This window comes from Canis lupus, chromosome 19 (genome assembly GCF_048164855.1).
Source record: "Canis lupus baileyi chromosome 19, mCanLup2.hap1, whole genome shotgun sequence".
Lineage (NCBI taxonomy): Eukaryota > Metazoa > Chordata > Mammalia > Carnivora > Canidae > Canis > Canis lupus.
In genome coordinates, this window is record NC_132856.1 from 58,682,028 (window position 1) to 58,707,882 (window position 25,855).

Genomic DNA, 25,855 nt, shown 5'->3' on the forward strand with positions numbered 1-25,855 from the left:
TAGACCCACGCTGGCCTGCACCCCGGGCGGCGTCCCCAGCCCCCGTTGCTGTTCTCAGCAGCCGCTGCCGGAAGCAGAGTCAAGGCGCCGACGGGCCGAATCGCAAGAACCATCGGCTAAGTCCGACTGTGATGCTGGTTCCCGCCGGACCCCCGAGTGGAGGGGCCGCGTGTGGCCACCGAGGGGGGGCAGTGGGGCCTGCAGGAGCCGGGTGGTGTGCACAAGCCCATGCACACCTCCCTCCACGCAGAGTCCTGCACCGTTTGGGTCCCCAGGACTCATCAGTGACAATACATTCTCCTCTAATCAAATCTTTACAAGTATCCCCGATTATGGTTATGGTAAAATGCCAGGGTTGGCGTCTGTGTCAGAGGCAGCACGTCATGGGGCGTTTTGATGAGTTGTGACATAGCCTGCAGTAGGGGCACCAACGTACACTTCCACCAGCACATTTCATGGATCCCGTTTCCTTATGTCCCCCTCCCAACCCTGGATGTTAGGCCATGTGACATTTACCTATTTGATAGGAAAACATCCTCACTGCATGTTGACTATTGATATTCCCGATTTATATCTTTTGTCCATTTTTCCATTGGGAAGTCATCTTTTCTTATTGATTTATAAAAACTCTTTACATATTGAGCTTTACAATTTTTTTTGGTAAAATTTTATTTATTTATTCATGGGAGACACAGAGGCAGAGACACAGGCAGAGGGAGAAGGAGGCTCCCTCTGGGGAGCCCGATGAGGGACTCGATCCCAGGACCCCAGGGTCACGCCCTGAGCCAAAGGCAGATGTTCAACCACTGAGGCACCCAGGTGTCCCCTAGACTTTTTAATATGCTTGTTTATAAAAGCTTTTTTATATATAATCTGTCATGTGTTACACAAATTTCTCCTGGTTTCTTGTTTATCTTTAACATTGTTTATGATTATTTCAGCATACTTTTTCTCCTTTTTTGGAGCTTTCAGTTTTGGTAATTATCTTCCTTAATGTTTTTTTACCCTTGGTGACAAGCTTACAGACTTGGGCTGGGAAAGCCTTTATGTAAATATTCATCTCTGTTTTCCTCTGGTTCTCTATACTTTTTTCTTCTTTTTTTAAGATTAAACACTAGATAAGTTTCACAGTTTAGTTTAGTTTTATTTATTTCTTAGAGACGGGGGAACACCTCCAGGAGGAGCAGAGAGAGAGAGAGAGAGAGAGGAGACTCCCCACTGCACACGGAGCTGACACGGGGCTCAGTCTCACGACTCTGAGATCATGACCTGAGCTGAAACCAAGAGTCGGACACTCAACCCACTGAGCCACCCGGGTCCCTCACAAATTTGTTTTAAATAACAAGGAACCCCCTATTCCCACACAGTGTGACCCTTCCGCACAGACCAGAGACAGAGACGTTACTTATTCCCGCAGTGCTCCGTGTCTGCATTTCCTAGCAGTTCGCTCCTCCCACTGCACTTTTAATGGACCTTATAAAAAAAAATAAAATAAAAAAATAAATAAATAAATAAATAAAAATAAAAAAAATAAAAAAAATAAAAAATGGACCTTATGAAGTTAGAGTACTTACAACGTCGGGCAATATCAATTCTTCACTATTATTGTTTTTTAATATTTTCTGGTCTATTTTCTAAGTCATAGTCCAGATGAACTTCAGGATTACTTTAATAATTAATTAATTAATTAATTAATTAATTTTGCTTTGATGATTTTGATGGAAAAGTGTAAATTTGCAAAACACCATGGGCCCAGGTTCATTCTGGAACATGCCCCCTGTGGCCTCACGCACCTCTCCTCTCCTGTCCATTTACTCCAACCACGCCCAGCCCTTTGTCATTTCCAGCACGTCGCAGCTCTGCACACTGCACTTCCTTTTCTTTTTTCTTCATAGGATTTTTGAAATGGATATATGTGACATTCTGTAAAAATTGCCATTTTAAAGTACACAATTCTGTGGTCGTTGGTACAATGCCCAGCTGTGCAACCATCACCATCAAATTTCAGAACATTCCATCACCCTAAAAACGAAAAAAAAGAAAAACTGTCCCTGTTAGCTGTGACTCCCTCCCCACACCTCCCAGCGCCTGGCAGCCACGAATCCACTTTTTATCTCTATGGATGTGCCTATTCTGGATATTTCATATCCACACATTTCTTTTAAAGTTAATTCTTAGTTATTTTGGGTTGTTGTTACTATGAGTGAGATGTTTTTCCGTGACGTCTTTTGTTTCCATTGTACTTTCTAAATGATTATGTTCTGAGATATGTAAGAAGTCTCTTGATTTTGTAAGTTCATTTAGTAACTGGCCTCTTTTCTGAATCTTAAGTTGAATCTCCCGGAATTTCTAGACAGAGATCCACATTTGCAGGTCATGTTAATTGAATATATTCACTGGTTTTTTGTTGTTATTGTTTTTGTTTTTTAAAGATTTTATTTATTTATCCATGAGAGACAGAGAGAGACAGAGAGAGAGAGAGGCAGAGACCCAGGCAGAGGGAGAAGCAGGCTCCATGCAGGGAGCACCATGCGGGACTCGATCCCAGGACCCCGGGGTCACGCCCTGAGCCGAAGGCAGATGTTTAACTGACAGAGCCCCCCAGGTGCCCCCATAATCCTTTTTTAGGAGCAGAATCAATAGATACCATTGCATAGATGACCGTACTGGCAAAATTAAGTCCAGTATGCTCATATAATGCACATAAATATGTATAAATGTTTATATATTCATACACACACATAGTTAATCACCAAAAAAGTGTAAAACATATATCCTTTTTGATTAACTAGGGAGACAAAGACAGGAAAAATAGCCTCCACAAAAGATCAAAATTTCAGAAAACAGCAAGGATAAATTTTTTTTTTTTTTAGATTTTATTTACTTAAAATATTTATTTATTTGGAGAGTGTGAGAGAGTGTGTGCAGTCGTGAGCAGGGGGTTGGGGTGAAGGACAGGGAGAGGGAGAGTCTCAAGCAGCCTCCCTGCTGAGCGTGGAGCGGACCGGAGGCTTGATCCTACAACCCTGAGATCACGGCCTGTGATCAGGTGGGTGCCCCACCAACTGAGCCACCCAGGCGCCCCAAGGGTGAATATTTGAAAGCATGACACAAGATTAGGTCACGGAATCAAACTCATCACTTGTGGATCAGGATGGACTAAAGAGCCCGCGGCCTGTTCCCATAAATACGGCTTTATGGGCACACAGCTCTGCTCCCTGGCCGATGGCGCGGCCGCTCTCGCGCTACAGTGGCAGAGCGCCGCAGCTTCAAAGAGACCCCTTGGCCCCACAGAGCTGAAAATAGCCACACAGGCTTTTCCAGAAAAAGTTCGCCACCGCCTGATACAGCGATCCAGGCTGATCCTCCCGTTAAGGTAGGAGAACCTCAGGGACGCCCGGGTGGCTCAGCGGGCAAGGGCCCGCTTTCAGCTCAGGACGTGACCCTGGAGTCCCGGGATCGAGTCCCGCGTCGGGCTCCCTGCATGGAGCCTGCTTCTTCCTCTGCCTGGGTCTCTGCCTCTCTCTCTGCATCTTTCATGGATAAATAAATAAAATCTTAAATACATATATATATATACACGAGAACCTCACATGGAAGTCAAACCCATATCTTCACACTTTCTTCTTTTCAAACAAACCCAGTGGTCACGGTTGCACAACTCTGAATATAGTACAGACCCCGCGCTGCGTGCTTCCAGTGGGAGAAATCTTACGGTATGTGATTTCAATCCAAATAAAGATGTGATTTAAAAAAAAAAGAGAGAGACATAGAATAGTTCAAAGCAGTTCAGGCAAAGATTTATCAAAGCAAAGCCAACCATGAGAAAGCAGGGGTTGCAAAACAAAAAAAAAAAGAGAGAGAGAAAGCAGGAGTTGCGATATTAATATATACAAGACACAGTACAGTTGACCCTTGAACAGCGCGGGGTGGTCTGGGGCACTGACCCCCCCATAGCTGAATATCCACATACAGCTTCTGACGTCCCCCAGACCCAAGTGCTGGTAGCCTCCTGTTGCCCAGAAGCCTCAGCGGCCCCACCACAGTCCACTAACACATACCTGTGTTACAGGTGTCACACACCGTGCTTTTTACAACAAGCTAGGGAAAGACAATGTTATTTCTTTTTTTTTTTTTAATTTTTATTTATTTATGATAGTCACAGAGAGAGAGAGAGAGGCAGAGACATAGGCAGAGGGAGAAGCAGGCTCCATGCACCGGGAGCCCGATGTGGGATTCGATCCCGGGTCTCCAGGATTGCGCCCTGGGCCAAAGGCAGGCGCCAAACCGTTGCGCCACCCAGGGATCCCGGGAAAGACAATGTTATTAAGAAAAATCACAAAAAGGGGATCCCTGGGGGGCTCAGCAGTTGAGCATCTGCCTTTGGCTCAGGATGTGACCCCGGGGTCTTGGGACAGCCGGCCGCCCCGCGACCCGCCTCCACGCTCCTTCACAGACCAGCAGCGGGCCGGCTGCTGCTGCGCCCAGCGTGATTCGATGTCGTGGGCAGGCTGCACAGGTCACCCACTCGCGGTGAGCAGTTCGATGGTATTTGGCACACTTGCAGAATTGTGCAATCATCACCTGCATCTAGTTCCCAGAGATTCTCACCACCCGAAAAGCGACCCGGACCCCATCAGCCATCACCCCGCGCCCCCTCCCCAGCGTCGGGGGCTCGGGTCCGTCCCTGGGGTGGCGTGTGGACGCCTGGCTCCTGCTCGCGGCCGGGGGGACGTGGCCGTGGGTGGCAGGTGTGTTGCGTGCGATCGTGAGACTTCCCGGCCGTTGCCACCTTGGCTGCCCCGAGCCACGGGCAGGGTTTGTGCAGGTCTGCTGTTTACACTACACGCTGCTGACCTTCTGATGCCACTGCCGGTCACTGCCCGGGGGAGGGGGGGTGCGTTCCTAGATATTTCTGGAGCCATCTGCCCTTCTTTCCAAACCAAAGACAGCAGATGAAAAACAAAACCGGCTGCTCCACTTTGCTGGTCCCTGCTGCGGGCCTCCCGCCCCCGGATGGGAGCCCTGATCTCAGGGGGGCCCCGGGACAACAGCTCCGCCTGTCCCGAGCAGACCCGGGCCGAGGCTGGCCCCCCACGCTGCTGCGCCGCCTGGGGTCCGCTGAGCTCACACTGATGCAGCTTCGGCCCTGGGCTGGAACGTGGGGCGGAGTCAGGCAGCCACCTGGGGCCCCGCCACCCTGGGGGGACCCCAGCGCTGACCCTCCCTGTGGCTGCTCCGCCCGCCCGCCGCGCCCCGGGCCCTCCTGCTGGCCTCATGAGGGACGGGCACCACTGGCCAGGACCCCACAGGGGCGGCCCGAGCCCAGGTCCCTGTACAGGCCCCGCACCTGTTGGCCCTGAGTCCTGTCCCCACCCCGCGGAGCAGAGCTTCCTGCCCGGGACCCCCGACGTGGGCCGCCCGCCAGGCCAAGGCACGGGCGGGCCTCGGGGAGTCGTCCTCCCCGACTGAAGAGTGGCCGCAGCAGTGGCCCGGGCAGCCGGACCTGCTGCTCTGTCCCCGCGGCCACAGGAGCCACAGCGGGCCCCTCCCCGGGCGGCCCCCGCGGTCAGGACGGTCAGGACGCGCTGACTTCCCGGGGCTGCCGCAACAGACCACCAAACCCCGTGGCTTGAAACCACTCGCCTTCCAGGGTCACAAGGCCCTCTCAGGGGCTGCTCCTTCCAGATGCTCCAGCTCCAGGAGAGAAGCCTTTCCAGAGGCGCCCCCTCCGGGGTGCACGGCCCCTCCCTCCGAGGTCACAGCCATCTAGCACCCAAGCTGGTCCCTGGGGGACGGAGAGCCCACCCTAGCGGTGCCGCCATCAACCCTGAAGAGTCCTGGGCACGTGGACGAGCTTCCCACTGGCCGGGGACCCTGGGCGAGCGTGGGGACCATGGACTGCTGACCGGGAGGGACGTGATGGGCCAAACAATTGAGGCGCCTGGGTGGCACAATCGGACGGGCACCCAACTCTTGGTTTTGGCTCAGGTCATCATCTCGGGGTGGTGGGATCGAGCCCCACGTCGGGCTCTGCGCTCAGCGTGGAGTCGGCTTGAGATTCTCTCCCTCCCTCTTAGCGCCCTCTGCACTCTCTCTATCAAATATGTAGACGTATTTGATATATATACAAATTTTCTGTGTATCTTTTTAGTCTTTGAAAAATATGTATACATATATTTTTAAAAGAAATTACTTAACGATAGTGGTGTGCTTTCTTTTTTCATTTCGGTTCATTTTGAACTAGCTGTAGATGAGAGAAAAGTTGCCGAACCGGAGCTGGGAGTTTCCAGATCTACCCCACTCAGGGTCCCCCAAAGCCGGCACCCTCCATGGACCTTCCGTGGCCAGGGGACAAGGGTCAGAGCAGGACACCCTGGGTGATGGTGTCGGAGGAGGCTGGGCTGGGGGGGATGGAGGGACAGGAAGGCAGGCCACCGGGAGCTGCATCCACATCCCAAAGCCTGACAAGGACCGAGGACCCTGCCCCCAGATCTCTGCATCCTGCCACCCCTCCAGATAGCCGGATTCTTGGGGGGCCACCTCTGGGGACACTCTGGGCCTGGGACACGAGGCAGTGAGCGGTTTGGGGCATCTCTTGGGCTGCAGCCAGGTCACTTCTTATCCCCGATCGGGGTTCCCGTGGACCTGGACCAGCTGAGCCCAGGGTGGCGGGACACTGGCCGTGCACACTGGCCCTCGCAGCCCACGAGGACCACATCTTCACCGCCACCCTCCGCTCGCCGCCGTGGGGCAGAGAGCCGAGGGGGCCCTGCCTGAGCGAGGAGACCTGAGGTCCTGGGGAACCGACCCCCTGGCCCCAGAGGTGGGGAAGGGGCCTTGGAAAGGCCGTCCTGGCCCCGGCGCACACAGTGGCGCCGCATAAATGCAGGAGTCCCCTTCCGGGAAGCAGCGGGCTGCGGATGCGCCACTCCCGTGCCCCTGATGCGCACTTGAGGAAACTGAGGCTCAGGGAGACCCGGGGTCCCGGCTTCCGGGCAGCGCCCTCGGTCCTGAAGTCAGGCGCGGAGAGACGGTCCCTTTAATAGGGGCGCGGCCCTCCCTGCGCGGCACGGAGGGCAGCAGCCCCATTGGCTGGAACCGGGCCTCGGCCACGCCCCCCGCGCTCAGTCCCTGGAATCCTATTGGCCCAGCTCCAGGACCCCGGGAGCCCGGGCTCCGCGCCAGGTTCGGTGACGCAAACGCGTTGCCCGGCAACCGCTCCCGCCTCCGGGCGGAGGGGCCCAGCCCCGAGCCAGGGCGCAGGCGCGGCCGCCGCGAGTGCCCGGGGCGCGCGACCCGGACCCCGAGCCCTCCCTGCCCCCCAGGGCGAGGCCGGGCGGGGCGGACGGGGAGGAGGGGTCTGGGCGCCGCGGGGAGGGCGTCCTGGAGGCTGGACCCCGGGCCCTGCCCAGCCGCCCCGGCCCGGGTCCCCGCGCCCTCCCAGCGCCCTCCGTGCCTCCCTCCGTGCTGCACCGGCCTCGCCCTGCTCATCTGCAGAATGGGAGCTCGGGGCGCCCAGGCCTGTGCGAGCCCCCGGGGCTGTAGATGACCAGATCCAGGCCTCCGATGACCGACCTCTCTTCTGTGACACTTGTGGAGGTCGGGAACGGCACACAGGACCGCGGGCTAAAACCCCCTTCGTCCAGGGCCCCAGGGAGACCCGCCCCCTCCCCCCCACCTTCCAGAGCCGCCCCTCCTGCGTCCTCGCCAACAGCAGTGGGGTCTGCCCGCCGGGTCTGCCCATCTCTGGGGCTTCCCCGCTCTGCCTCCCTCTGGGGGGAACCTGGTGAGGACCTCGGGCCCCCCGGGAATCCCGACTTCAGGGTCCTATGTCTCATTTGCAGAGTCCCTTCTGCTGCTAGATTTCATGCCCATGGTCCCAGGCATTAGGACAGGATGTCGGTGGGACTGAGCTGTCCGCAGCCGGAGCCAGCCCTGCCCTCTGCCTGGCCCTAGGGGGAGTGGGCATCCGGGTCACGAGGACACACAGGGCTCGGTGCCACCCCGCCCGGAGCGGCCTGGCCAGGAGCTGCCCCAGGGAAGCAGCCTCCACCGTGCCCGCCGTCAGCCAGCAGGGACAGAGGCCAGGAGGCAAGAGGGCCTGGGGCAGGTGACCTGAGTGGTGGCCCTGGCACAGCATGGGGCATCCCCTACCTCTGCCTCCCTTGCCCTCCCCGCCCCACCACCTGTCCATGCCCCTCCCAGGACCTGCGCACATGCCTGAAAGCCCCCTCGAAACCGGGGGCCTGGCTAGGAGTGGGAGATCTCACTTTCCCCAGAGCCACCTGCGTGTCCACTGTCTTGGCCCACGGGGCAGAGAGGAAACAGGACGACAGGCCAAGGGCCCATCCGCGGTCACTGGGGCACAGTGGTGGCCCCGGCCACCTGCTGGCCCGGCCCTGCCAGCCCCCAGCCTCACCCGGCCCCACCTCGGTGGCTGACCCCGGAGACAGGACGGGCGCGGGCCCACGGCGCCCAGGCACCCTCAGCCAAGCAGGCCGCCCGGCCACACCCACGCCTGCTTTCTCCTCTCCCTGCCCTCCCCGCCCCCACGGAGGACAGCCGCCCTGGCTCCATCCCCAGGACTGCTGAGCCACCGGAATGGAGCGGGTTGTGAGTCAGTCAGCAGGAAGGGACACTTACAGCCACTTGCATCAGATGTTCCTGCCGCGTGGCCCCACGGCCAGAAGCCCCAGCTCGTGACCCCAGCTTCTCTGGGGAGCTCCTGGGGCTTGGGGTTCCTGTCCATGGATGGCCAGACACGGAGGGACACGTGGAGAAGGCACAGGCTGGGTCGGGCGCCAGCCTCGGACTCCCAACTTCACGTGTCCCCACTACCTACAGCCACCAAGTGCCAATCCTGGTCCCCACACCCTGATACCCCTTAGAAGCTACACAGGGACCCAGGTCCTCCCGCACCTGTGCGGGGCTTTAAGGCAGCCCTGTGCCCCCTCTGAGTTTCAGGCCTGGCTCTGGGTAAAGATCGGGAGCCCCAGCCCTTCCCTCAAATGCACTGGCTTGTGAGGATACTGCAGACACCCCGGCGCCGGCCCCACGGCCCTGCCCCACGCACGGCCCGCTGCTCTCTCCCGGTGTGCACGCACCTGCTGGTGCCAGGTACATAAGAGCTAGCTTTGGGGCCCACCACCCCCCACCCTGCTCCCACGCGTGCACAGACCCAGGCTCGGTGCTTCTCTAAACGCGCACGGACACACATACACACCTGCATCTGCTCGTGCTCCCACACACCCACACCAAACCTGTGCCTCGTTTTTAGCGTTGGGGGAGAAAGGTCTTTACCATCACCTCCTGGCCGCGTTGTCAGGTAAAATACAGGAACCAAGTTACATTTGATTTTCAGGTGAACAATACCTGGGATATGCTTCTGCACGGGCTTTCACTGAGAAGTGTTCATTGTTTATCTGCGGCTCGCGTGTAACCAGGTGTTCTGTATTTTATTGGGCTAAATCTGGGCGCTCTGTCTGCTGGGTCGTGGAGGCCCTGAGCACCCCAGGGCACCCCCCCCCAGGAGGTGAACGCTGCACACCCAAGCCCCTGGATCCCAGGGCTCTGGCCACTCAGCCAGGCCAAGGAGGGGGTGGTCAGAGAGGGCAGCACCCATCACAGCCTGCTTGCCTCCTGGCTCAAAGGAAGCAGGGCGAAGCAGAGGCCCTAGGGTGGAAGTCAGGGCCTGCCTGGTGCCTCCTCTGGGGTTTTGGGGGAGACCCCACCTATGACATAGGTGAGCATCACCCTGCAGAAGCCAGGGGCTTCTCAGGGCCCGATGGGCAGAGACTCAGAAAGAGCCGGGTCCCTTCACCTCTCCTACCTCTCCTCCCGAGCCCCCTACAGTAGCTGGGGGAGGGGAGCGGGGAGGCGCGGGAGGGGAAGCCCAGGAGCGAGGGAAGTGCTGCAACCCCTGCAGCAGGCTGGCCTCAGCCCCTGCTTCCTGCTTGTCCGCCTTTTTCAGGCAGCCTCTCCATCCTAACTGGCCCCTGGTCCCCCAGGGCCACCCTGAGCCCCCTCCCAGGCTGGCTGCCCTCCCTGGTACCCGTTGGGTTGAAAAGTATCCTCGTCCAGGGCCCTACCTGTCCTGGCCCCCAGCTCTCTGGCCTTTGCCTAGGCGGGAACCAGGGATGGCACCTCTCGGCCTCCCAGGGACGGGCACCAGGAGCTGGGCAGGTGAGGAGCAGGGGCCAGGGCCTAGTCCTCCTGCCTCACCTGCCACCCCCAGGCAGGTCAGAGGCGGGCGAGGGGTGGGTAGGCGACTGGCTCACACCTCTCAGCCCTCCCTCCCTGGCCCCTGGGCACCCAGCTCCTCGGAATGGGGCCTTCCTCCAGGAAGCAGGTCGGCCGCCTGGATCAGCGGCAGGCCCACAGCAGGACGGGGCTGAGCGCCCCCGCTTCCCCGTGCCCACTGGCGGCCCCACTGCCTCGCCCCTGGCCAGCGTGACTCAGGCACCAGGCGCCTGCTCCGAGGCCAGCCCCAGTGCTCAGGCCTGGGGGCTCCGGCACCCCTGGGGGGCTCTGACCAGTCCTGCTCAGGGGGTGCGTGTGGACCAGTTAAGCACAGCTGTGCGGAGCCCTGGACACACCCGAGTGCAAGTGCCTCAGTGCATCCCGCTGGTGCCGTCCATGGCTCGGGGTGGGCACAGAAGCCCGGGCCGTGTGCCCATCCCAGGTGCCCCCACCCGTGTAGAAGCGCCCGTGCGTGCAGCACAGCCCACCCCTGGCACTCACACCAGGGTGAGCTCCCCTCGCGGCCCCCACCGTCCCACGCACAGGGCCGGCGATCGCAGGACGCGGCTCACCGGGTGGGCAGAAGCCATGGCTCTCCTCCGGGGGTGAGCCTGCCCCCCAGGGGACACTGGGCGGTGTCTGGGGACCCTTGTGGTTGTCGTGACTGGGGTGCTCCTGCGTCAAGGGGGCGGGGGCCTGGGATGCTGCTCCACAGCCCACAGTGTGCAGGGCAGCCCCCAGGTCACTCGTGCTGAGCAGGAGGCCTGCCGGAAGGCCCCCGAGGTAGCGGCCACCTCCCTGTCTCCCAGCTAGGCGGTGCCCGCAAGGGGACCACGTGGTCAGGCTGCCTGAGCGCGAGGCAGCCAGTCTGCATGGTGCCCAGGGCTGGGCCTGGCTTCCGTCTTGGGGAACACAGCTGCCCCCACTGGCTGCGCTCCAGGGTCAGGCTCCGGGACCGAGCCTGCACCCTGGAGGTGTGGCTGCACCTGCAAAGACGGGCGGGAGCCAAGGCCCTTGTTCATTTCTGTTCCCTGTGGTGGGTGTGGACGGCAACCCCACGCAGGTCCACACGTGACGGCGAACACAGCCAGACGCCCACCCCCACCGGGGGGACAGAACTACTCTAGGTGCTGGGACACCTTCCCCAGAAAGGTGTGTCCACGACCCACGCCTCGGAACCCTGAACGTGGCATCTGGAAATTGGGCCTCGGTAGGTGTAATTCGTTCAGATGAGGTCGCCCTGAGGCAGTGACGCCAGAAGAGGGGTGGAGAAGACAGCTACCTGAAGGTGAGGCCGGCCTGGGGGAGGGACGGGGACCGCCAGCCATCACTGGAAGCTGGGAGAAGCAGGAGGGATCCTCCCCTGGAGGCTCAGAGGGGGGGTGGCCCTGCCGAGACCTTGATCCCCAGACTCCGGGTCTCCAGAATCGAGCATCAACGTCTGTTGTACTAAGGCTCCAGGTGTGCGGGCTCCGCTGCAGAAGCTAGCACAATCACACAACTCCTGTAGGAGCGCACACGGGCGCACACACGCACACACAAACACATCCATTGTTTTCAGCCCTGTTCCACGAGCACTTCCTGTGTGCAGGCCCCACGCTGGGCTCTGGCCGCAGTGAGCAGATCTGTGCTCTCGTGGAGCCCGCCCTCTGAGGGGGAGCAGTGGCCCAACTGTACCCACCCGAGCCACGAGCCACGCCAAAGTGCCAGGATATCTGCAGGTGACCACACGGATGCACAGAGAGGGCTCTGGCCTGGAGGCAGAGGTGGGAGGGGACAGCCAGGACGAGGGAGGATGAGGAGACTTCTGGGCAGGCAGGTCTAGCAGCCCCACCCCAGGCACCTGGAGCCAACGTGGATGTCTACACACACGCGCAGGGGACAGAGGAGGTCGGGGAGGGGGTGTGCTGGCTGCAGTCAGGTGTGGCCTCGGCAGGAGGCACAGAGGCTCCCCCACTGGAAGCGGACAACTCGTCTTCAGGTCAGCAGGGCCTGGTCGGGGGACAGCTGGCCTTGGGTGGCAGGAAGCCTCTAGCCAGAGGAGCTGAGCCCCGGAGGAGAGGCAGGTCGGCCCACCCCACAAGCTTGCACTTCCATGGGCCAGGGTACGGGGTGAGGGCTCTGCAGCACGGGCTTCGGGGACAGGGGTCACGGGGGCCCTAACCACAATGGGCTCTTTCTTGGTCCAGGGTCCCTGGTCTCCCTGAAACGCTCCTTTGCAGGACTGAAGGAAGGCCCTGCGCAGACCTCAGCGGTCCGCTTCCCTGCCAGCAGCTGGGCAAACTCTCGGGGAGTCCCCTGGAGGAGGCAGCTGGGTCTCAGAGCCTGTCGGGGTGCAGCAGCGGGACAGCCGGGGCCAGGATCGGGGCGTGCAAGGGGGCGCGGGCAGGCTGCAGGACCCATGGGGGCAGAGCCGCAGCAGCTCTGCGGTTGGGGAACTGCAAGAGGGGCCCTGGGGTGTTCGCGGGAGGGGAGGCTGGCCGGCATCCTGGGGGCTTGCCAGGGCGCGGGGCCCGGCTCCAGGTCGGTGCCAGCGACCCGCGGGCCTCCCAGGGCCTCGGGCAGCCCCGCCTGCAACCGCCGGCCTCCCTCCAGGTCCTCCCGGAGCCCCGCGCGCCTCACCGCGCAGGCGCGTGGCCGCCCCGCACGGCCCGAGCGCGCAGCCGCACTCGGCCCCTCCGGCCCCCCGGCCCCGCCCCCGCCGTGCGCGTGTGGGCGGGGCGGGCGGGGGCGGGGCATGCGTGCGGGGCGGGGCCAAGGCCGGCCTATAAAGGCGGCGGCGGGGCGGCGCGCCCGGCTCCTCTCGGCGGCGGCGGCGGCCCAGGCGGAGGAGTCCGCGGTGGTGGCGGCGGCGGCGGCGCTGTTCCCCGCGCGGTCCGCGCAGCGGGGTCCGGGCTGCGTGTGTCGGGCGGCGGCGGCGGCGGCACTGCGGCCCCGGCCCGAGCCCGACCCCGGTGAGTGCGGCCCGGCGACCCTGGCCCGGCCCCGACCCGGTCTCGGGGATCGGGCCCCGCGGCGCCTCGGCGGCCCGGGCTCCCGGCGCGTTGGCCGCAGCCGCTCACGCTCTCCTTTGTCTGCTCCCGCCTGCAGGGTCCCCTCCCCGGCCGCCCCCCGCCCACGGGCCGCCCCCCCGGGCCCGCCGTCCCCTCCCCCGCTGGCGGGGCCCGGACAGAAGATGGTGCAGAAGAAAACAGCCGAACTTCAGGGCTTCCACCGTTCGTTCAAGGTGAGGGCCTGGTGGGCTTGGGGCCGCCGGGAGGTGGTCCGCTCGAGTGGCCGGTGGGGGGCGTGTGGCCCACCCCCAGCACCCTCCCCGGGGCTCGTGCCTGCCCCCGCCCGGCGTCGGGGGCTGCCCCGGCGGGTGTGCGCTGGGGGGTGGCCAGCGGGCCCTGGGGACTGTAGGGTCTTTCCTCCAGGAGCCTCAAGTGGGGCCGGGCCCCCCAGCTGGTGGGGGCACCTGGCTGTGTGTCCCTTGCTAACCCCAGCCGGGTGTGCACTGGTAGGGAGCTGGGCAGGCCACAGTCCAGTCCTTGTCAGCTTGGGCCTGTGGATCCGTGGGGGTCTCTCCTCCAGGGCTCCGAGGTAGGGCTGCAGGTCCCCAAAAGCCCTCCCAGGTGGTCTGCGGAACGGGGGAGTGGATTGGACGCTCCCCAGCCCTGCACCTCCTAGACACTCCAGGCCTGAGTGCTATTTCCTGTGGGAGCGGGAAGTTTCTGCGGTGGCCCCACGGCTGCAGCCGAGTCTTGGTCTCAGATGAGCGAGTCTGGGGGGGCGGGCAGGTGCTGGGCTGGGGCCCCACAGGGCTGGCTCAGGGGACGCAGTGATGTCAACGGCCGCCCCACCCCGCCAGCCGAGTTATGTAATGGCTTCCCTGGGCCTCCTTGGGCAGGGACCTGTTGCCCTGTACAGAAGGCAGGACCTGGGTGTGTGTGCAGGCGCGCGCACGCGTGTGTGTGTGTGTGTGTGTGTGTGTACATGTGTACACAGGCGTGCTCCGCACCGGGGTGGGAGGAGCCAGCTGAGATTGTTTGGGTTAGAATTCCCAGGCCCGTCCAGCCAGCATCTGGGGCCAGCGCGCCCCACCCCTGCCCACACGCCTGTCATCCGCACCCCCTCCTTGCTGGGCAGCAACAGCCTTGGCAGGTCCAGGCCTCCAGGGCTGGGCTGGAGGGGGTGGACCCAAGACGTCACTGGCAGTGGTCTGTCCGCTCCTGGGGCTGGGCATGAGCTGAGACGGGGTCAGTGTGAGGGGCCAGCACGGCGGCCAAAGCAAACTCGAACTTTCTGGATGGTTCCAGCCGCCTCTTGCCAAGGCCTGCTGAGTGGAGGCCAGAGGCCAGCCCCAGGCCCAGCCTGCCCACATTGCTTGGGACCAGAGGCTGCGCCCAGGTGGGACTGTGGCAGTGCAGGGGGTGGAGGGACACACGGGCCCGGAGCCTCCGCGCTGACCTGGCCTCCCAGCTGCCCTACCCCTCTCCTCCTCCACGCCGAGCCTGCTCCCTTGGGCCCGGGCCAGCTCCCTCCTCCCGCCCGGCCGCAGCAGGGACATGCTTCTGCCAGGCGTCTCCCAACATACTTTACCCATTTTCCGCTGGCAAGTCGGAGGCTCGGAAAGAGCAGGTGTTTGTCCTGGGTCCCCCCTGCACGTGGGGGCGAGGACACTGGAGCTGGCTTTCCCCCGGGGGTGGCGCGGCCACCCTTTCTGTCCCCGAGTCGGAGGCTGGGACGGGCGCGTGGGGTGGTGAGGGGACCCAGCAGGCCCGCGGGGGTTCTTGCGCCCTTCCTGGTTGGGACGAGCTGTGGGCAGTTTCCTCCCATCTCCCGTGGGGCGGGAGGCCCGGGGCTCAGGTCACTGGACTGAGGCGAGGTAGCCGGTGGGTGACGGTGCTGGCTGCTGTCGGCGAGCCTCCCTCTACCCGCCCTCCCAATCCCCTCTCCCGTGGGTGCCCTGGAGCCCCTCCTCCCGGGTAGAAGTGGTAACCTGGCACCTGTGGAGGAGCCTTATCGGACGGCTGGTGGCCGGTGGGCGGCCCTCCCGAGGGCTGTGTGCCTGAGTCCCCGGGGGGCTGGGTCCCCCAGCAGGCAGGGCCGGGGCCCCGACCGAGCCCGAGCCCGCCGAGCGGGCTGGCTGGAGAACTCCCTTCTCCCCGCTCCCCTGCCCCGCCGGCCTCCTAGCAACTATCTGCAGGGTGGGTGGGGAGGCGGGGAGGGCCTGTGCGTGTTTTTCAGCCGCTCCCTCTGACCTCTGCCTGCCCCCCTGAGCTGCCGGCTTGGCTTCCGGGCCTCCTGTCTGTAGGAATCGGGCCCAGCTCCTTCTGCAGCGGGTCCCTCGGGGTCTCCACGGCGCTCCTGGAGCTCCTCTGGACGGCCCTCCAGCCACAGCCCGGCCCCCGGTGTCCTGCGGCCCAGGGAGGGGCGGTGACCCCGGTCGCCCTGCATCAGCAGCACCGCTGTGCTCACGGGCCCCCACGCCCACCCGCGGCCCTGGCCCCCTAGTCTACGAGGGTTCGGGGAGCAAAATTAGAGCTGCCTCCTGAAGGAGCCTGGCTGGCCTTGGCGCCCTCACCACCGAGGCCTCCCACCTCAAGCCCAGGCCCTCGGTCCTCACCCTGGACGGTCTGCCCTGCAGAGAGCGCAGCAGTGCTGTGGGGGGCAAGGAACGGTTTCTCCGCCCCCCCAGCCTCTTCCTTTCCCAGTCGGGGTCTAGTCCCCAGTCCCAGGGGCCGGCGGGCAGCCTCCAGTGGGTCCCCGGGTCCACGAGGGGCTCCGTCCAGGGGGTGAAACAGGACTGGGCAGGGCCGGGCACAGGGCGGCCCGTGAACACCGTCACACGGAAGCGCCCGGAGGCCCATCTCGGGAGCCTCTAGAGTCCGGGGGGGACGGCCGGTAACAGTGGGAGCACAGTATGTGGCCAGGAGTGCGTGGCTTCCCCACTGACAGAGGGGACACTGAGGCCAGAAGGGCAGGGGCCCTCCCGGGAGGCCGTGGGAAAGCAGGCAGGCCGCCCCTGCTGGGAACCCGCCTGGAAGCCCTGGAAGCCCGTGACTCACCTCCTCCCACTGACCGGCCTGCCCTGCCGTCCTGCTGCCTTTGATCCCCGGCAGCCCCGGGGACCAGTTGGGCTCCGGCCTTGGCCCCATTCTGCAGGGGTGAGCAGGCGGGGTGTGAGGCATGGCCGGGGCACCAGGGTGAGTCCTGCCCGCCCTCCCCTCGCTGCATCCCTTCCTGGCCGCCCGGGGCCCATTTCCTCACAGCCCGCCAAAGCCAGGCTTTGTTCCCCTTGACTTGCCCGGTGTCCGGGCGGGGCCTGAGCGCTCTCCTCTCCTCCCCCTGCAGGGGCAGAACCCTTTCGAGCTGGCCTTCTCCTTAGACCAGACCCCCCGCGGGGACACCGGGGAGACCGGCTTCAGCCTGGAGTGCCCCGCCCGCCCTGGTGAGGGCCTGAGAGGGAGGGGCTCTGGCCCGGAGGGGTGAGGGCTGGGCTGGGCCGAGCAGGACGGGCCTCACCCCCCGTCTCCCAGTGCAGATATGCCCGCGAGCCAGCCCATCGACATCCCAGACGCCAAGAAGAGGGTCAAGAAGAAGAAGCGGTGCCGGGCCACTGACAGCTTCTCGGGCAGGTTCGAAGGTGAGTGAGACCGGCGGGGTGGGGGAGCCGGGGAGCTGGGGCTGGCCCGGGGCAGCTCTCACCGCCCCCCTGCTCCTCAGACGTCTACCAGCTGCAGGAGGATGTGCTCGGGGAGGGCGCCCACGCCCGAGTGCAGACCTGTGTCAACCTCATCACTAACCAGGAGTATGCCGTCAAGGTGAGCGCCGGCGCCCGCGTGGCCCCCCTCACCGCTTCCCGCGGCGCCTGGGATCCGGCCCTGGCCAAGGGTGGCGGGAGGAGGGGAGCTGGCATTCGAGCCCCTGGACCAGCAGCTGGGGAAAACTAGTGTCTAAAAATGGCCCTAGGGCCAGTGACTCAGGCCACCCCTGGGAATCTGGGTCAGGCTGGTCTGAGCCCCTGAGGCTGGGCAGGAGGTGACCGCAAGGACCAGCGCGGCTGAGAGCTGGGGCTTCAGTCAGAGTTGGCCCTTATCTCTGGGTCACCTGGTGCCATTTCTCAGGAGTGACCAGCGGTTCTCCATCTTGGTTACAAGCATTAGAAGGCAATGCCATACCCGGGGCCCGAGGAAGCTTGGTATTTTGGGGAGAGCAGGGCAGGCCCAAAAGAACCTCTGCTTGAGTGTTCCCCTGCGGACCCTGATCCACAGTATAGCCAGGTGGCCTGGGAGCCGTGGCCTCGAAACCTGTTTGTTGGCCAGGCCGCGTGGCCCTGTGTTCTTCCCCAGTGACCCTGCATCCAGGTGGGGTGGGGTCACAGGAGGCTGGCTGCACCAGAAGGAAGCCCAGGTGCTCCCGGGTGAGAGGGCTGGCCAGGGCCTCGGCCTTGGGGGAAGTCTGAGGATAAAGGAGGCCATGGTCTCTGCCCCGGGGAGTCCCGGGCGGGGTGGGGGCGACGGTGTGAGAGAACTGGATGCAGGGCCTCCAGCACTTTTCTGTTCTGGGTGCTTCCCTCCTCAGGACCCTGCTGGGTAGCCTGGCTTCCTGTCACTGTTGGACAGTTAGGAACGAGGCTCAGAGAGGTCTGAATAGATGCCATGTGACCCCCCCCGTAAGGCCATCCCTCTTCCTGGAGGGACCACATTTTTCTTCATAAAGTGGGGGTCCTAGCCAGATTCCCAAGAGAGAGGATGAGGCTCAGTTTACTCCATCAGAGGGGAGCTCCTGGCGTTGTGGCAGAGGCCCTAAAGCCTGGCTGCCCTGCTCCTCTGTGGCACAGGTGTGTTTGTCACCAGACAGGTGGCACAGGGCATAGGCTGGACCGGGCAGCAAATGGATGCCATGCCTGCCTGCTGCTGGAACAAGCTGGGGGACACACCACGTTCCCCTCTTCCAGGGCATTGCACTGGACAGGGAATCCCCGGGCCAGGGGGTGACCTAGCCTGCCTCATCTCCCAGTTAGAGGGGACCCAAAGACCCAGCATGGGAAGAGGTCCCCAGTGGGTGCCTGGGGCCAGGGCTACCTGGAGGGAACCACAGGCACCTTCTACCCCCACTTCTGTGAGCAAAGGTGGCTGGGGCCCAGAGTCCCTGGGTGCCAGAGGGGTTTGGAGGCAGAAGCTGGCTTCCTGAGGCTCTGGAGTCCCAGGAGACTGTGCCTGCTGGTTGGCAGGAGGGCCAACCTGAAACAGGCCTGGGCTGAGGGACCCACGCAACTGCCCAGACTGTCATGAAACTAGAGAGGTGGGACTTGGCACAGAGGCCGGTAGGGACGGCTTGGCTGGCAGCCAGGTGCCCTGAGGCTCCTCCATTCCCTGGGTGGTATGGGGGTCCACGCAGTGGCTGGCAGTCTCCTGGTCGGGGAGGGGAAGCTGTGCAGTCCCTGGGTCCCTGACACCCCACCGCCCTTGGGGTCGGGAGTGGAGAAGGCCTAGCACCTCTGTTTCTGCCTTTCCTGTCCAGCTGGTCTCTCCCCTGCTGCCACTTGGGAAACATGTTGCACATTCCTCCTGCCCCCTCCCCCCAAGCTTGTGCTGACTCCATAGTTCTAACTTCTGGCAAATTCTGGGCCCAGGAAGAGAGCTCTGCTTCCTAGAACTTAAGATCGTAGGCACGGCACAGGGCAAATTTCTGGGAGGGGTGCCTTGGGCTTTGGAGGGTCTGGCTGACCCAGCTGCTCTGTCTCTTGCCCCACCTCCTTCTAGATCATCGAGAAGCAGCCGGGCCACATTCGGAGTAGGGTTTTCCGGGAGGTGGAGATGCTGTATCAGTGCCAGGGACACAGGTAACGTGACACACCTCGCCACACAACAGCCCTGCTCGGCTTTCCGTGGATGAGTGGGCCTGAATCTCGCGTCATCCCCAGCAAGCACTTAGGGAGCACCCCTTGCGAATCCGCCTCTGCGCGGGATACCCTGGGTCAGACCTAGAGTCGGGCGGTCCTGAGTGGGCAGGGTGGAAGCACGCCCACGGCGCCCCTCCCAGCCTTTGCCTTCCTGTGGCAGGTGGGGGTGGAAAGGGTGTGCACCTGCTGGGCTGGGGGTGCACAGGGGCCTCAGGAAGCCTCTCTCCTCTTCTGCCTCTCCCAACACCCCCCACCCGTGCCCCAGGAATGTTCTAGAGCTGATAGAGTTCTTTGAGGAGGAGGACCGCTTCTACTTGGTGTTTGAGAAGATGCGGGGTGGTACGTGGGGCCTGGGTGTCCAGCTGGGTGTCCATGGGCGGTGGGCTGGGCCACCAGGGAGAGCCTTTCCGTCGTGCAGGAGCACGTGCGGGGTGGGGGCCTCGTGGGGTCTGAGCTGCTGTCCCCGCGGCAGCTAAGGGTTGCAGATTTTGAGGCCCAGGTGGCCAGAGTGGGTGCTTCCCTGTTGGGGGGATGGTGGTGGGGGGCTGGGGACACAGGTGACCCTTCCGTGTTCTCCCTCCACCACCGCCTGCCCCAGGCTCCATCCTGAGCCACATCCACAAGCGGCGGCACTTCAACGAGCTGGAGGCCAGCGTGGTCGTGCAGGACGTGGCCAGCGCCCTGGACTTCCTGCACAACAAAGGTGGGTGGCGGGCGTGGCCCCAGCGGTGCCCAGCCCTGCGCTGGCCGCCTGCCCAGGACGCCCCCCACCCCCCGCCCCCGCTGACTGTCCCCCGGTTCCCACGCAGGCATCGCCCACAGGGACCTCAAGCCAGAAAACATCCTCTGTGAGCACCCCAACCAGGTAGGGCGCCGGGGAGCCGCCTTCCCTGCGGCCGGCGGGCGCGACCCCGCCTCACCGCCCCTTCCCACCCCTCCCAGGTCTCCCCCGTGAAGATCTGCGACTTCGACCTGGGCAGCGGCATCAAGCTCAACGGGGACTGCTCGCCCATCTCCACGCCGGAGCTGCTCACCCCGGTGAGGCGCGCGGGCGGCGGGCACGCCCCGACCCGCTCGGCCCCGACCCGCTCGGCCCCGACCCGCTCCGCCGCGGTTGCGTAACCTCGAGGTGCCGCGGCCGCGCGCCGCCGAGCTGGAGCTTTTTGCTTAGCAACAGCCGCTGATTGGCCCCGCGGAGAGGGGCGGGCGGGGCCGCAGGGGGCGGGGCGGGGCCGGCTCCCGGCCGCTGATTGGGCGGCGGGGCGGGGCGGGGCGGGCACCTGCCACCTGTTGATTGGGCGGGGAGGCGGGGCTGGGCCTTGGCCCGCCTCTGATTGGCCGGGCGGGGCGTCGGGCGAAGCGGGGCCGGTGACCCTGCGACCCGCCCTCACGGGACGCCGGGAAGTCCCGGCCGCGCTGCCCTCCGCCCTGGGCCCTGACGCCCGGCCCCGCCCGCAGTGCGGCTCGGCGGAGTACATGGCCCCCGAGGTGGTGGAGGCCTTCAGCGAGGAGGCCAGCATCTACGACAAGCGCTGCGACCTTTGGAGCCTGGGCGTCATCCTCTACATCCTGCTCAGCGGCTACCCGCCCTTCGTGGGCCACTGCGGCAGCGACTGCGGCTGGGACCGCGGCGAGGCCTGCCCGGCCTGCCAGGTGCGGGGCGCCCCGACCCGACCCGACCCGACCCTCCCGTCCCCGACCCCGACCCCGACCGCCGACGCCCACCGGGGCCTCCGCCCCTGCTGCGCAAGGAACCCGACACCCGCGCCCTGCGGGCCCTTCCACCTGCACCCCTGGGGCCCCGCACCCCAGCGGCTCCTGCCCCTACATCCGGGGCCCCTGCGCCCTGCCACACGCACAGCCCCCACACCCGCACCCTGCGGGCCCTTCCACCCCAGCATCCCAGAGGTCCTGCACCTCTTGGGACCCTGCACCCCAAAGGTCCCCCCACCCCTCATCCCATAGGGCCCTGCATCCCTCAGGCCCCCTGCACCCCGCCGCTCCCCCCATCTGGGACGTCCACAAGGCAGTGCTGGCCCGGCCCTTCTCGGGTTACAGGCATTTTAGTTCCAGGGCCCGTGGGAGAAGGCAGTTGGGAGTCAGGGAGCTGCCCTGGGGAGAAGCACGGCTTGTGATGAGCAGCTTCCAGCCTCAGCCTGGCTGCGGGGCAGCGCGTCCCGGGCCGGGTCCACTGAGCGCTTGCCTGATGCTGCTCTCCTGTCCGGCCTGCGTCACTCCCAGTCACCTGGCCCCCCGGAGCCCCCCGTCCTGCCAGCAGATCTCAGGCCCCCTGCCCACCCTGCTGCCAGTGGGGAGGGTTGTGTACTTTGTCCCCGTCGTGGATCTTGCCGCATGGTTGGGCCTGGGGACCCGGCAGAGCTAGTTATGAAGCGGTGTCCTGAGGTGCCCAGCTCCAGTCCTGGCCAGTGCGGGTACGTCTTGGGTGCACTTGCCTGCAGCTGACCCTTCGCTCCCTTGTCCTCCTGTCCCATAGAACATGCTGTTTGAGAGCATCCAGGAGGGCAAGTATGAGTTTCCCGAGAAGGACTGGGCCCACATCTCCTTTGCTGCCAAAGACCTCATCTCAAAGCTTCTCGTCCGCGACGCCAAGCAGAGGCTGAGCGCCGCACAAGTCCTGCAGCACCCATGGGTGCAGGGGGTGAGTGAGCCCTGCTAAGTCCTGCCTCCTTGCAGCCTCCAGTGGGCTAGGGGGCAACTTGGAGCGCGTGTACAAGAGGGGCCAGCATCAACACCTGCAGCGTGGCTCTGGGGCTCCGTCTTGGCCACCTGTGGGGGCACAGGTGCAGCAGGAGTGTCCACCTCCTGCTGCCAGGTAGGGGCTGGGCCTGCAGGAATTGGTTTGCAGTGAACTGTTTGGCCTTGTGCCCTGCAGCCTTCGGGGCCTCATCCTGCTCGCCACACCTGGCTCAGCACACCTGGTTCGGCACAGCAGGCTGAGGTCATCCAGGTGTTGGGCGGGGTCCGCCGAGATGGGTGGATTCACAGCTGCTGGCCCTGTCTGGCTCTCTGTCCCCATCCATCCCGGAAGAGCCTGGCATTTCTTTGGCCAGCGGTCACCCGAGCCAAGCTCCCGCCCAGGGCAAGGCCATAAGGGCAAGGGTCTCAACCAGAATAGAAGTGGCCCCAGGGCTCCGTGGGGAGCTACAACTGGGGCCCTGGTCTGGAAGCAGAGCTGGTGGGGGCTGCCCAAGCCCTCTGGGAGCATCAGGAGACCCGCGGGTGGAAGGTCTCTTGAGCCCCTGCTGGGCTCTTGCCCTTCAGCCCCGCCCCTCCTGTCTCCTTGCAGTGCGCTCCTGAGAACACGCTGCCCACACCCATGGTCCTGCAGAGGTGAGGCCTGCGTGGGGTCTTGGGCCCAGGGGGCAGAGGGACCCCGAGTTGGGGGATTCACATTAAGATGCTTCAAAAAAAGACCACTCTCTTTAAATTGTTAAACTGGGAGGCCATCTGAGTGTTTGGGCTGTCTTGTGCCAGTGGTGGTGAAGGATTGGGCCTGAGCGGGGGTCCTGGCCCTGCAGGAATGTTTGGGGGGCCTGGGGCCTGCCGCTCCTCCCCCAGGGTACTGCACAGCCCCCGGGGTCCTGGGAGGATCGGGGCCTGCCCGGCAGCCACCCTCCAGCTCCTCGGGGACTGCCCCCTCCCCAGGAACAGCTGTGCCAAAGAGCTCACATCGTTTGCGGCTGAGGCCATCGCCATGAACCGGCAGCTGGCCCAGCGCGAGGAGGACGCAGCCGAGGAGGCGGAGCAGGGCCCGCCCGTGGTCATCCGAGCTACCTCACGCTGCCTGCGGCTGTCCCCGCCCTCTCAGAGCAAGCTGGCCCAGAGGCGGCAGCGAGCCAGCCTGTCTGCGGCCCCCGTGGTCCTGGTGGGAGACCACGCATGACCCCCTCCCTCTCTCTGTACATAGGTCACTCCCTCCCCTCCCCCTGCCCCCCACCTCGATCAAATCTAAAGATTTTTTTAAGCTGTTGCCTGCTGGTACCCAGTAGGCTGCCCTCCCCTGGCTGGGCTCCCAGGCGCTAAGCTCAGCTGGGGGGGCTCTTTTTATATGAGGTTTTTGCTGTTGGGTTTTTCTTTTTTCTTCCCCACCCTCATTGTCCCCCTTTAAAGGTGTTAAAAGCAAAGCAGGTGCCCGGGGAGGAGAGTGGAGGGTGTGTGTCGCGGGGCTTGCCCGTCCCGCCGCCCCAGCCCCAGATGCTCACCTGTACTGTGAAAGGTCCCCCTGCCCGCCCCGCCCAGATGTGACTCAGGAGAGGAGGGCGTTTGTCGTCTTCCAGAGCTGGGGGCCAGGAATGCGCCCCCTCCCCAGCCCTCGCAGTATTTTTCAGGGACGGGCCAACCCCCATCTCCCCTCGGTGACACAGCAGCTCCTCATCCCTCACCCCAAAGACACCCTGGTCGCCTGGTGGGGCAGGGGCTTCTCAGGTCTCCCTCGTGGCGGGGGGGTGGGGGGGTGGCCTGCAGCTGCCCGCTGGACTCCCCTCTCTGCCTGACAATCGGGGCTCTCTCCAACCTTGAGCGTGGGACCTGGGGTGCAGGGGGTACACCTTCTGCTCCCGCCCTCTCCAAGGGGGACCCTGCCCACCCAGGAGGGTGGGGCCAGAGGAAGTGGGAGGGGCTGGACTTGCGCCCGTCAGCCAACGTCGGGGTCCCACAGGGCCCCCCGCTGGGCACCCAAGTGCCCCTTCTCAGGGCTCAGTCTGACGACCACGGACACGTCCCGCCCCTTGTGGTCACCCCTGGGGTCTGGTGTGGAAGCTCTGTTGGCACCGCCCCCCCCCCAGAGCCAGGGCCCACCCAGGGGTTCTGCTGAAGCCCCTCACCCCGAGGGCAGCGTCTCTGCCCACCTTCAGGAAAACCGCCGCAGCTGCCACGGCCTCCCTCCGGGCACCCAGGAATCGCCTGCCCGCCTCCGCCAGGCTCGGGGACTCTGACGCCCCCTCGTCCTCGGGTGGGAAACACTATGCAATACGGGCCCCCCTGCTCGGCGCACTGGCTTCTGCCGGCCGGAGGGGGAGGGGGGGGCCCGCCAGGGCAGCGTGCCTGGGGTCAGGCCAGGGCCTGGAAAGCCCTCTGGCTTCTAGTTGTTCGTCCTGTTTTGTTAATTTTTTAAAGACATCAGTTGACTTCCCTTCCCTGTTCTTGAATACTTGAATGTTGGGGGGCCTCGTGGGTCGGGGGGCCCAGACGCCGTTTCTGCGGCAGTCTCGCGGATGGTGGGGACTGGAACCCCCGCCTGTCCCCCCCGCCCGCCTGGATCTGTGGACTGGCCTTTCCAAAGACCCCGGGGGGTGGGGAGGCCGCCCCCACCCCCTGCTTCTTGCCCATCGGTGATTCTTCTATGTTTTGCAACTGGGGCTTCTGCCTTTTTGTAAAAAAGAAACCAATGGACCCCCGCCCGCCCCGGGCGCCTTGGCCGTTCTATTCTGGAAAGCAGAGCTGTGAGGAGCTTTTTTTTTTCCCAAAGGTGGGACAGCCACTGCCTCCCCCGTCACGCGGGCAGTGTGACCCCGTGTGACCCAGAGGACTGTCAGAACCGTTACTGTGAATGAGCGCCCGGCTCCCAGGCTGCCCGGCGCCGGGGGAGGGGAACGGCCACGTTTCAACGTTGAGAAATGTAAAAAAGACAAAAAAAAAAAAAAGTTTTTTAAAAGTGGGGGGAGAACACCCGAGCACTTTAACTACCGTACCAGGTGAATCGATACAGCTCATTTCCTTACACCAACTGTCATGCCGGACTTTTGTATTGTTTTGTAAGGATTTAATAAAAGTCAAAAACCCGTGTGTCCTCCTCCTGGTTTTCTGTTCCGTAACAAGCAGCCCCAAACCAGCTCTCCTCCCTGGTGATGCCCCGAGTCCACGGGTGGGCGGGTGCAGCGGGTGGACTCGCACCCAAGGCTGCGGGCTGGGCCAGGGGCGCTGGGCAGGCCCGCCGGACGCCGGCGGCAAGCGTTCCCCGGAACCAAAGCGGGAGCCAGGAGGCTGAGCTGGCCTTGGAAGCCGAGGTCCCCTCCCGTCCCCTCCCCGGCCCGAGGCCTCCGGGCTGCCCCAAATCTTGGAGGCGGAAGAGGGCAGCTTGTGCCACTGAAGCCTGCAACCTGGTCACAGGAGCCTCCCACGTGACCTGCCTCGTGGGGAGGGAGCAGATCCGGGTCGGCTTCCTGGAGGCGGGAGCCACGGGAAGGGGGAGGGGGTCAGCCTGGGCTGCGGGGCTTCAGCTTCCTCTTCTGACCAGCAGGGATCCCAGAGTCCGCAGAGCGCTACAGCTGGCAGGTGGCCTGGCAGGTGGCCCCGGCTCTGGGTCAGGTGGGCGGCCCCGGGCGCTCCAGTGCAGGCTCAGCTCCCGCCCCGAGCGTCGTGGGCTCCGGGTCTGTCCCCGGGAGCAGCATGTGCCGGTGCCTCGCTCCTGCCGGCGGCCGGGGGCCGTGTGCGTGCATGGGGGACACGGCGTGTCTGTCCATCCGTCCGCGGACACTCAGGTTGTTCCCACTTTGTTGGCCACGGGAGTTGTGCTGCTGTGCGTGTAGTGGACACCCGCGGGGATGCGATCGGGCGTCGACCTGGTCAGATGTCATTTCATTTTTGGAAGGACCGCCTTGTCACCGTGTCACCTTGCAGCCAGCCTAGCGAGGGGTGACAGGCCCGGTGACAGGGCGGTGGCCGGGAGGCCGCAGAGCCGACGAAGGCCTGGCCGTGTCAGGA

General features: G+C 63.8%; 1 protein-coding gene and 1 long non-coding RNA gene across 4 annotated transcripts; both read left to right on the forward strand.

Annotated features, from left to right (window-relative positions):
• The first annotated feature begins 7,369 nt into the window (after window positions 1–7,369).
• On the forward strand, window positions 7,370–12,832 carry LOC140611149 (uncharacterized). The gene is made up of 3 exons (XR_012012481.1): window positions 7,370–7,602; window positions 7,848–9,120; window positions 9,365–12,832. It is a non-coding gene; the product is annotated as an uncharacterized lncRNA (long non-coding RNA).
• A 500-nt stretch (window positions 12,833–13,332) lies between these two features.
• MKNK2 (MAPK interacting serine/threonine kinase 2) lies at window positions 13,333–24,937 on the forward strand. 3 transcript variants are annotated; one of them, XM_072787989.1, is made up of 13 exons: window positions 13,333–13,468; window positions 16,579–16,675; window positions 16,769–16,870; window positions 16,951–17,048; window positions 18,993–19,072; window positions 19,398–19,471; window positions 19,731–19,835; window positions 19,942–19,997; window positions 20,075–20,170; window positions 20,591–20,785; window positions 21,627–21,791; window positions 22,440–22,483; window positions 22,799–24,937. In XM_072787989.1, the coding sequence occupies exons 1-13, from the start codon at window positions 13,418–13,420 to the stop codon at window positions 23,034–23,036; spliced, it is 1,401 nt and encodes a 466-aa protein (XP_072644090.1). In that variant the 5' UTR covers window positions 13,333–13,417; the 3' UTR covers window positions 23,037–24,937. The 3 variants fall into 3 exon arrangements, with proteins under 3 accessions (XP_072644090.1, XP_072644091.1, XP_072644092.1); XM_072787990.1 differs by lacking the exon at window positions 16,951–17,048 and having other exon boundaries at window positions 16,764–16,870; XM_072787991.1 differs by lacking the exons at window positions 16,579–16,675; window positions 16,951–17,048 and having other exon boundaries at window positions 13,345–13,468.
• The last annotated feature ends 918 nt before the right edge of the window (window positions 24,938–25,855 follow it).